Consider the following 12,071-nt stretch of genomic DNA (forward strand, 5'->3'; position numbering starts at 1 on the left):
TAATTGGATAGAAATTGCAGTGATTTGTAGAAATTACATCCCTGAAGGCTGAGAAAGGGTTTATGATATTAAAGTGTAGCAATTGATCAAAAAGGGTAATCCCTTGCGATGTTTGGAAGCAGATCATTTTAGTCACAAGCTAAGACCTGCCAAATATCTGCATGAAAAAACTGGTGCGTGATGCAACATTTTGGAAGTGCTATGCCTCAAAGAACATTTTGATGAAAGTACTTGCAGCTGTATGTTTGAAAAATTACGGCCGAATTGTAAAGCCGCACCAGTCCAGATTTTCCTGTAAAACTGTAGCCTAAACCAGGATGGATGTGGAACTGCAACAGAGAAGAGGGTCCCATCACTCACTGACATGCTGTAGATTAATTTTATATAGCCCAGATTAATATCTGGTGTCAGCATGGTTAGTTGGGGAATTTGGGATTTTTTTTTTATTTTATTTTTAACCATTGATCAAATATATTTATCCCAGTAATATAATAATATGCTGCAAGATGTTTTTTCTCCAACTATATTTAAGTTCCTGCAATTTTGCAAATTCCTAGTTTATTACCAGTAATTCCCATATATTCCTGTTAATTCTCATATATTCCAGTTAATTGCTATGGAAAGTTACCAACTTTGAATTTATTTATTTATTTTTTGGAATATAGGTGTATCATTTAGACTAAAAATTTCTTCAACAGGGATTGAAGGGAGCACACGGTGTATACCTGATAAAACTATAATACATTATGTTTGAAATTTGGCTGACATTAGGGGAGAGGGTCTTGACAGAAAACACACACTGGCCGCTGATGGTCCAGTCAGAAGAGTGTGAGCTTCTCAGTGTGTAAACTGCAGAGAAGGTCAGGCCCTACTGAAGTTCTGTGATCTCTCTCCAGTAAGAGGGCTTCACACAGGGCCTGTAATGCCAGGAAATCATCTCTAACAAGCGGGACACTTGATTTATACATTTGTTTTTCTGTAGACGGTTTCTGCAAACAGACGATACAGAAGCTGTGGCCACGTGACAGGAGGACAGGATTTATAACATCTGTCACAGCAGACAGGACAAGAGAGATCTTCCTCTGATCAGGAAGACATTTTCTCTCTGAGTGAAGCAAAAAAAAAAAAAAACACTAGGAAATGAGTCACCTCAAACAGGAATTCAGTCAGTGTTTTAGTCATGTTACCACTCCTATGGAAAGTTTCATGAAAATTGCACCCACAATTTGCTTTAATGCCACTTCTAAAGCTCCCATGTGGGTGTTTGGAACCTGCAGCAGGCAGTTTCCCAGTATTTCCAGTGTCTCTTCCTGTAGCTGTGGACAAACAGGCTGTCCTAGTGGAAGCCACAGATTTGGTCTGAAGCTCAATCCTGTTGTTTGTCTCCTATCAAGGAAGAGTGGAAGAACCATGACCTGTGTTTCCTGCTTTGTCCCAGTTGAGATAAGGGGTGCAGCTTTGTCAAGTCTGGGTGGGTTTTATTCCAAAATAAAGCTCTCCTGAATGCTAGACAAGCAGCCCTTTTGCAAGAGGTGCTCCTCTAAAACAAGTGGTTATGTAATGTTGCACTGCAATAGATAACTTTTTCACTTTAAGTATCAGCACATAAGGATATATTCTGTATTACCAGACTGCCTACATTATTATATGAAGCAAAGTTTAAAAAGCTAACATTGTTGAGAACAACAAAACACTATACAGTCTACAGTAAGTATGCCATCTGTGCAGCTGACATGATGATGTAGAAGAAACATTGTGCAAGTTTTGCTGGTGTGGCAGTTTAGCCTGAAAAAAGCAACGAGGACAACTTCTTATGTAAAATAGATAGCACTGTTTTGATTTCATGCTTTAACATAAATTTGTACACGCTTTCACTTTGATACAGAAGAGTGCTTTGTGTAGAACGTAGACAAACAAATTCTCAATAAATCTATGTTGCCATAACTTACTGTAACAACAAAACAAAATGTGCAAAAGGTCATGAGGGTGAATACTTTTACAAGGCACTGTCAGCTTAATCTAAGGTTGCACTTGAAATCACCCATGAGAGCCAGAGAGACAGGCTACATAGGGAGGTATTCCACCCACAAGAATATGTCAGTCCACCTCCAGGGGGCAACATAGAGCACTAAAACTGGCATAAACAGAGTGGGACCTCGGAAAATGTTTAAATTGTGTCACACAGTAACAACAGCACTGAACGTAAAGTAATAATGGCAGTAATAGTCCAGTTACTGCTAAATATCTACAATCAAATGCTAAATAGTATTTAGCCCGATTGAGCTCCATATATTCTACTCTGCTTAGCCAGTGCTCAGTGCTGCCCCCGATGGATAAAAGACGTTACTCCACTCTTTTTTGCTGTCTCGCAGCAGACAGTGACTGTGGTTTGGCTTTCTCTCTCTTTAGGCTTTGCCAATACTGTGTGTTAAATGTAAATTTGTTGCCACCTAGGTGATCAAAACATTTTTATCATGTTCATGTTAATGTATCATTTTTCTTGACCAGGACTACTTTATGTGTCAGGATTTACCAGATGGCTGGGGTCCTACAGTTCCTACAGACACCAGACATGTCCATCTGTCTCAGGACTGTGTCCTAGACGGTTGTCCTCTGTAGTCAGTGTGCTCTGCGGTGGCAGCAGCAGAGGTGGTGACTGTGTTTCCTAAGACATATTCTGTCTTTTTACTGTAATCCCAGAAAGAGAGCAACTCAGGCCAGACAGCAGGCATAACGGGACACATTGCCACATGTTGCTGGAGTGATGGGCATTGTTTGTATGACGAGGGCAAGAAAGCAGTCACTGTGTGCTGCAGTCACGTTGTGAAGGCTTGATATGGATTGAGTTGAGATTGTTGTTGAAATACCGTGGGAACTCCGTGAGTGCTCCATCACGTTAATGCTAGAGCACTGTCAGACATTTTTTCATCTGAATTTAATCTAAGAAGGCACTGGAAGTTCAATTTGTATTTTTAATTTGTTGGAGGACAGACGCCTTCTGCCCTCTAAAATTGTTTTCAGTTTGCAGTTCACACTGGTCTGTTTTCCAACCAGTGCAGAAGAGTATGTGGGGACAAGTTTAAAGCAGAACCTGTAATGGCAGGGAGAGAGCTTTATTACTCACTTGTTGTAGAACAGAGGAGGACTGGGTTGAGTTGAGGTTCATTTTTTCAATTAGTGGAGGCACATTGTGGGTAAGACCTTGTTCTTTAGGGACCGAGAGATTGAAGAAAGCCAAAGTGGAAAGGGAGAGAGGGACGCGATGCTTTGAGTTAATGGAAAATCCCTATCACTGACATTTTTTATTAAGTGTAGCTGTTCCTCCCTCTCTGACTCTGGGATTCACCCACCCCGGCCCATCAGACATGATTCCAAAAAGATCCATAAAGTAGTGTAAGCTCTTTCCAACCATTCCCTTCATCTCTCCCCTTTCTGCCAGATTATCCTCATAAGTATGGCTCAGAGGGCGGCTGTGCTGACCACTCAGTGTTTGAGAGGATGAAAAAGTACCAGGCATCAGCAATGGAGGAGCCAGTCAAGGTGAGTACCAGCGCCACCCCCCACCCCCTCAACTCACAGCTGAACAAAACCTGAACATTTTTAAGTAAATAAAAAATGAAGAAGATCCTATCCCATATCTAATGCATCTTATGCCACCATAAAAGCCCATGTATTTTTCAACATAGGTTGACATAGTGTGAATCAAACCTCTAACACTCGCAGCATTAGAGCTGTGCTCCTCTCTCTGAGCTATACAGAACCCTGTATGAGTGCAGGATATGCTTTTAAGGTGCAGTTCATCCATTTTGAAAAATGTGATATTATTTCACTTCCTCTCCTAGCTGTTCTGCAGGACAGTAGTGGTGCTATCTTCCTCTCATTGTTACTGAGTGCTAGATACTGGCTGGAGGCTCCAGTCAGGGAAAGAAACTACAAATTTCACCAATCACATCTGCTGTTTGATCAGATGTTTTATGAAATAGAAAGAACCTCTACAAGATAACTGGATACCTCCCTCAGAGTAGAAGGAATGGAGACTTACAAATAGGGCTGGATAATTTATCAGTAATACATTAATACTGTGATATGAGATTAGATACGCTACATTGTGATATGACATTGTGATCTTTTCTTTCCTGGCTTTAAACGCCGCATTATAGTAAAAGGAAGCAATTTCCTGACCTCATTTGACTCATGTCTTTTGAAAACACCAACAGTCATCTCTACAATATTATCACAGTATCGATATCAAGATATTTGGTCAAATATATTGTGATATTTGTCTTTTGCCGTACCGCCAAGCCCTACTTACAAGATATTATCAGAATTTCTTAGCATTTGGCTGGTAGTGACTTTGTTAATCCCCCCCCCCCCCCCCCCCCCCCCCCCCCCCCCCATCCATCTTCCTCCTGTTGGGTCCTGATGGCCGCTGTTGCTGCAGGAGGTGAACAGTGTGCTGGAGGAGGAGCACTCCCACAGTCCAGTCATCTTTAGGAAGAAGAGGGCAGCCGGCGCAGAGAAAAACACCTGTCAGCTCTTCATCCAGACTGACCACCTTTTCTTCAGATACTATGGCACAAGGGAGGCTGTCATTGCTCAGGTACACTCCCGTGCATAAACACCACTTCAATCAGGGTGTCTCTTTTGCAGGCTCTTCTAAACACCCACACACATCTGTTTCCTTATTTATCAATTCATTTACTCACAAACGCTCTGTATATTTGCCTATCAAACCCTTTTCAAATTTGTTTACTACACCAAAAAAACAGCTGTGACAGTGTCACAGTGTAATTGCAGTATTTGAACAGGATAGTGTTCGCAACAGAAATGAGAGCAGCTAGGAATGCTTGACTCATTTTGTCTGTTACACTTTTTAAAATTTATTATATGTATTCAGTTCTTCTTTTTTGCATTATAAGCTTTTCTTTTTTCTTTTTTTCTGCAGTGTGCTAGAATTCCATTCCTCTTTTTTAAATGCTGCTTATTTTTGAATCAACACGCTGTTAGTTGACTTTCACATGCACTTGCTTCTTAAAGAGTGTGTGTGCACACCTCAGCTTGCTCAATTGGAAGGACTCAGTAGTGAAAAAGTTGTCTTTCGGTTGCAGTGGAAATAGCAGAAACCACAGTGCTTGTCTGTAGATATGATGAGCTGAGACTGGCCACATATAGCCAGCCACACAGGGCTGACAGGCTGACTGAGTGCCCCGAACTAATGATTCCATGTAGGAAAGCCTGAGGGCAGCATATGTGAGGCCATTTATAGAAAGAGGACTGTCAAATTGTCTGTTCTATGGACAGATTAAAATATTCTTTAGATACTATTTTTCACCATGCTCTAGATAAATGCATTTGTGATGAATAGTCTCACATGTTTTCCAATTTGAGGGGCATATTGAAAGTATGAGTGCAGATGTTTGTCACAAATGGACAAAGAGTGCATTTACAGAGGCTGATAATGTGATCAAACTATTTATAACCTATGCCATACTGCTTAGATGTGATTTTTCCTGCTTGATTTCGCATCACTACATATCTAACAGATTACATTCTTTACAGATCTCTAGCCATGTAAAGGCGATTGACTCCATTTACCAGACCACAGACTTCATGGGCATCCGAAACATCAGCTTCATGGTCAAAAGGATTAGGGTGAGTTGACGCTCAGCTGCCATCTGATCTGTACCTGTGGGTCATGTAACAAAATCAGTTACTGAAACACTTGATCTGCTGGAAATATTTTAATTGGAATATGTCTAATTTCCTCAAATAGTAGCCATCACAGGTTCAGACTTGTTTTTAACATCTGTCTCAGGTGATCCAATCACAACTGGACAGCAGAGACCGGTCACGGATCAGTGATTGCAGCCTCAGACCTGTCAGAATTACCTTTTTCCTTTCCTTTCCTTCCCCCCGCCTGTCCCCACCTCCTCCCCCCTTGTATGGTTTCATTATCTTCCCAGTATTCCCCACCCATCCTGCTCCTTATCTCTGGCCCATTCACAAAGCCATTGTGCCTAACCTCTCCCTCTCACCCAAAACACAAGCTAATACAAGACGAAGAGGCATTGCACCCTGTTCGACCAGTATTTAGCACTGTCCACTTGTGGTCACACCACATAGCTAAGGTGCTGACACAGTTTCCTGTGTTGTTCATACTTTTGTCTACACCAAGGACTGTTTTTTTGTTTCCATTTCTCTACGTTCTGCTTTATAATGAGCAACTCTCTTCCACTCAGATAAACACCACCAACGATGAGAGGGACAAGTCCAATCCTTTCCGCTTTGCCAACATTGGAGTGGAGAAGTTTTTGGAGCTGAACTCGGAACAGAACCACGATGACTACTGCCTGGCCTATGTCTTCACTGACCGGGACTTTGATGACGGAGTGCTTGGCTTGGCTTGGGTTGGAGCTCCCTCAGGTTGGTATACAAGGCACACACAGTGAAGAATGTGAGAGCATGTAATAATAAGGTGATAGCTGTGTGGATCGCTGTGGAGGTCAAGTATCACAGCTTCTTGCCCCCTCCCACCCCGAGGTCAGAGCACAGGGTCGGCTGTTGAGCAGCACTCCTGGGGTTTGCAGCGACTGAGTGTGTTGCTTCAGCACACCTCGGTGGTGTTGATATTTGCACACACAGGGATTTCGACCTCAGTCCTCTGATTGAAGCATTGTCTCCCTGCTTGCTTGCACCACCCTGGACAAGTCAGGAGCTTTTTGCTGACACACACACATCTTTTCATGTCCACCTCTGACATGTTCAGGTCAATTTGGGCGTTCAGGTCTCAGCATCAGCAGTCTCAGCCTTAAAGCAATGCCCTCTAGCAAGCAAAGCTCTCAGCCCAATAGGCATAAATTGTTATAGTGGAATTGCTGCTCTGTTTTAGTCTGGCATAATACAACAGAAAGAATGTAAACATGGAGTTGAGAGCCCATATTTCAGTTTTGGAGTTTGACATAGTGCCCTGTCTCTCTGTTCCAGGTATTTAATAGCAAAACACAATGTTTTTGCCTTCTGTTTGGTTTGGGAAACACGGCCGACTGCATGTTCTCTACTAGTAAACACTTTCCTCAGTGAGATGCCAAGAGATGCCATTGCTTTTACTACTTCTACTACCACTAATAATGATAATAATGATAATTATAATACAATAGTAATACAGTAGTAATAACATAGATGACAACAACAGCAGTATTACAATTAATTTTGTGTAGCATTGTTCATTCAGATGGTGGCCCAAAGTGCTTCACACGACTGAAGTGAGAAAAAATTAAAACAAAACATAAATCAGATCAAAAAAATAAATAAAATACCAGTGTACTATCAAATTGTAAAATACGATAGGGAAAACAAGAGTAAGAATAAAAGAGGGTGGGAATGTAAACAGCCATGCAGCCATGAAGCCATGAAGATAAATATCTTGCCATTCTGAGGTCCAGGGGAAGGGTATTTCCAAGGTTCAGGGGCATGAAAAGCAGAAAGCAGCTTTGCTAGAGTTTTTGTAAACAACATCTAAAAAAGAACATCTAAGAAGAAATTAACAGGGGACTTTAGTGGTCCGGAAGGGACATGGAATATAAGAATAAAATAAGAAGGTGATAGGTCATGTAATGTTTTATAATCAAGTTCAATTCCACACCGAGCGCTTTGCTGCATGTCATTCCCTCTCTCTCTCCCCCTTCCTTTCTCTGCTGTCACTCTCAAATAAATCAGACATGCCAAGAAAATCTTTAAAAGAAAATAAAAGAAAAGTGAAGTTGCTCAGATGACTATGATAACTGCATGTGCATGCATTTCTGCATCTCTTTCAGTTAAAAAGAGGTCTTACTTTGGCTATCCCCCTGAGATTAAAGAAGGCTGTCTTTGTGACTTTGTTACGATGTGAGATTGGTATGAATCTAAAATTACACCTAAATCTGTTACCTCAGCTTTGATCTGTTTAGCCAGACAGCCGAGCACTGAGTGTAGTTAGTCTGTTTTTGATTCGGGCCCTGCAAGAGGAATCTCAATTTTACCTTAATTAAATTTTTTTTTTTTTTTTTTTTTTTTTTTTTTTTTGAACGGAAGACCCCAAGAGCACCCAAGTTGAGGGAGGGGCTTTAACAAAATGTGTGACTGTCAAGTTTTGTTGGTCCTTTAAGCTGTTGTAAACAAACTGCTGTGAGCAGAGCAACAACTGCTGGTTGCCTTGCCCAGGCGTCTGTATCGTGCTGTTGATGTTCACTGCAGTAATGAATGAATGTCAGATAAGACTCTGTCTCCATTAACCTCTGCAGGCCCTGATAATCTCTACCATCTTGGTCACTGTGTAACAACCCACTACTCCATTAACCAACACGCACGCATCCACACACACTGTGAAATTCAATTTCCAAGGACAAGCAGGGGAATGCATTTTTTTTTTTTTTTTTTTTTGAAGTTGTGGGATTTTGTCCTGTCAGCTGTTTAGCTCTTGATTTCCACCCTGTCCGCACAGAATGTGTTCAGCGCCGCTCAGGTCGAGTTCACCGGACCACAGAGACGTAGGGTCTGACGAGCCTGAAAAGCTTTTATGTTGAATCAAATCCAAGTAAAAGTTTAGATTTATAAAGAATGATTTTGATGCCAAAATCATATGTTTATATTGATTTTAATTTTTAATTTTAATCCTCTTTAAGAAACCCACCTCTCAGTGAAATTTGTAAAGTTGGAGAGAGGATACAGGCAGGATCTTAGTCCCTGCAAATAGAAGATATTTAGATATTCATTTCCTTTTTTTCCTGCAGTGCTGTCACTCTGATCTCCCCCTTTCTCTCCCCAGTAGAGCCAGGCTGTTTGCGTCCAGCCCTGAGGAAACAAGGACAAAGGAAATCAATGCAGCAGCCCCTTAGCAAACGGGCATCAAGGACCCTGTCAAATACACTTAAGCAGATACGGACACACAAAGTCAGACTCACGCCCGTTTGGAGAGGAAAAAATATCTCAATTTCAATAAATCACTAAATAAACAGCCAGTAGTGAAGCCAGCATTGTTGATACAGGAGTACAACTACAGAGCTGGCTCCTAGACTGATAGTTAGGGTTCTTATTCAGTGTAATATGTCCTGTCCTCCAAGTTTCAGCCATCAACTCCTTCCCTGTCATGAGAACGAGTGCTTCACCAGGACCAAAAGTGGATATAGACCAGCAACACCAACAACACAATTTCCGTTGGTGATCGACCCAAAGCGGAGCATAGCGATACAGAAACACAGTAGTTGCACCAATTAGCAAGCAAGAGAGCTGTAAAGGATCCCTGATAATCAATCCCATGTGCATTCTTCAAACTCAAAATCATGGTGGTGTGTCAGACATGCTTAATTAATTTTGGAGAGGACAGAGAATGAGATGATCGGCCAGACTTGGGGGATCTGTCACACTATGTCGTATGGAATAGCAAAACCCTTTGCGCATTTAGCCAATCTCCCACCTCCAAATGATCTTTACAGGAAGATGACATCGCAGTGAGTGAGTGGCGTATGGATCGAGCTCTCTTACCGGCAGCTGAGGGATTTTCTGCGGTCGTCGATTTGATAATGGTCATAATTATTTCAAGGATTTTAACTACCTTGTGTGTACGCTTTGCTAAAACTGTCTTGACGTATTAGTTGTCATATAAGTTGCTAAGAACCCGTCAGAGGCTACAGAATGTAACTTTACTGCTGTAAATATTGTAATTTTTTCTCTATTTCTAACAGAATGAGTGGCAATACAGTAGTATTAAATTACGAGGTAGTAATAATAGCACTAAATTATCAAATTATCATGTTTGTAGCTGGTGTGTCAGTGGGACTGCCTCAGTCTGTCCCATTATAGTTTCGGGTTAAGGTGTGTTTTCCCCCACAGACACCACAGACACATGACTGATAAGGTCAGTGGTCTTGGTTCCTCTCTCCTGCCTGCCTTTTATTAACTTGGGACCACACCCGCAACATGAAGAAAACAACAACAAACTCTCAGACGATCAATATGGGCAAATTAGCAATGCTCCGAGCTGAATGAATCAATTCAGGACAGAAGATGGAGAAGGAGAGGAATAGGACTGACCCGTGGGCTGAATGCTTTAACAGAGGGAGTCAAGAGAGATACTGGTCAAGCGCAGCTAAAGGGCTTCTTATTGAATTTGACCAGTTGCCACCAAAGTATAAGTGGCTTTAATAGAGGGGTTACACACACACACACACATGCACAGACACACATACACACACAGTCATATATGCTTCCCGGTCAGCGTGCACACAGCAGTTATTGCCCTAAGTGCTTTGGTGTTGTGTTTCTGTGTGGGGAGAAGCTGTCTCTGGTGCTGCCTACTAATGACAGGACTTATGGGTTATGGGAAGTGAAAGCTGTTGCTTCCCTGCAAGCCAGCTCCAGGCCTCTGCTCCTGAGAGAGACTAAATTGACATGCTGGGCCTGCATACCTGCCCCACTCTGCCTCTGATTGGCTAGTCATCTTTGCCTTTGTTGGTTAGGTTGGCTAAGGGTTAGTGTCCATTTACCCCCGCCTGTGAGATGTGACTTGTGACCACTTTTCCATTTTTGTCGGTTCACTTCAGCGATACGCATATGTTATGATTTTCAACTGTTTTTTTTCTCTGCCTCATTAATAAATGTGGCAGTTTGTGTTACTGATGCACCTGCTGCTCAGGAACCAGCTGTCTGGCGGAAAAGAGCCCAGTTGTCTAAAAGAACCATTAATGAGGTCATGTTGCCCTAAAACCCAGGCCTATATTAGCCAAAGCTGATGTTAACTGCCAAGATGCTGTCAAAAAAAAAAAAAAAAAAAAAGGAGCTTGCTTTTTGAATTTTTGCTGTTTGTCAGCTCATTTATATATTTATTTATTTGCTTCTTTACATTTCAAACATTTAAAGTTAAAGTTATCAGCTAACAATCTAATAACTACTATTACCATTGTTTATTTAGGCTAGTGGAGGTTAACAGGTGCAGCTGAGGGTCGGTAGGAATAAAAACAGGTCGTGTTGTGATTGGATCACCTGCACTCTTACATGTGAAAGGAAGTTTTAATCCCTGCCCAGCAAAAAACGTTCTTTTGATTCAGGAGAAATTAACCAGTCAGCCTCTCTTTACACAGAAAAGACTTCAGATTCTCACAGTATCATATTTTCTACACCCAAGGATGACAATAAGAAACATTTTAATGACAAATTACAAATTTAAGTTTACAGAGGCAGCTGTCAGTGGAAAATTCAACCCTGTCTAGGTGACACCAGTAACATTAGAAGCAGTTCTGTAGTTCATTTTACAGTTTCTTCCACACATTTTTACAGCAGTAAACACAGCACAGCAGTAGGTTTTCTGTTGTTGCAGGTACTTAGCTCATGTATCTGTTCATTTCCTATGCAAGAGGGACAGAGTTTGTTTATGGTTCAGTAGACTTTCTTTGAGTTTTGAAGTACTTGAGTCGTTTTCTGTGTGACTTGTGTAGTGTTGTCCCCCGGGGTCCCACTGTGGCTGAGCTGCTCGCCTCCCCTGGAGCCACATTCAGCACCACCTGCCCACTTTTTTCGCCGATCTGTGTGTGTGTGTGTGTGTGTGTGTGTGTGTGTGTGGGTTTAACCTGCAGGACTACCTAGCTGTGAGGTTCAGTTGTGCACTCCTGCAAACCTTGTCCCATAGGAGCAAGTTTTTTTTTTTGTTTGTTTTGTTTTGTTTCGTTTTTTGTATATCCCAGTCCATTTAATTTTTGTCCCACTGTACTTTATTGTGCAACAGCGAATGAACCATCTGTTATGGATACAAATGTAAGTCTTTGTGTATGAAATTTCCTTTGCTGTTTGTGTCGTATGATTTACGAGTGCTCTGCTCTTTTTTTTTTATCCTCCCTTCCCAGGAAGCTCTGGGGGCATCTGTGAGAAGAGTAAGCTCTACTCTGATGGGAAGAGGAAGTCTCTGAACACCGGGATCATCACTGTGCAGAACTACGCTTCCCATGTCCCCCCCAAGGTCTCACACATCACCTTCGCTCATGAGGTTGGGCACAACTTTGGCTCTCCTGTAAGTCCTATGATCTGCACCTACAGTGGACTTC

General features: G+C 41.8%; 1 protein-coding gene across 1 annotated transcript in view; it reads left to right on the plus strand.

The window, feature by feature from the left end:
* The window catches only part of adam10a (ADAM metallopeptidase domain 10a), a 59,795-nt gene that overhangs the window by 40,815 nt on the left and 6,909 nt on the right, over positions 1 to 12,071 (plus strand). The window contains exons 5-9 of the mRNA XM_030080024.1: positions 3,440 to 3,540; positions 4,442 to 4,600; positions 5,560 to 5,652; positions 6,240 to 6,423; positions 11,874 to 12,037. Of these exons, the coding sequence (XP_029935884.1) occupies positions 3,440 to 3,540; positions 4,442 to 4,600; positions 5,560 to 5,652; positions 6,240 to 6,423; positions 11,874 to 12,037 (701 nt within the window). The remainder of the gene's footprint in view (positions 1 to 3,439; positions 3,541 to 4,441; positions 4,601 to 5,559; positions 5,653 to 6,239; positions 6,424 to 11,873; positions 12,038 to 12,071) is intronic.

The sequence above is a fragment of the Myripristis murdjan genome, chromosome 3 (genome assembly GCF_902150065.1).
Source record: "Myripristis murdjan chromosome 3, fMyrMur1.1, whole genome shotgun sequence".
NCBI lineage: Eukaryota > Metazoa > Chordata > Actinopteri > Holocentriformes > Holocentridae > Myripristis > Myripristis murdjan.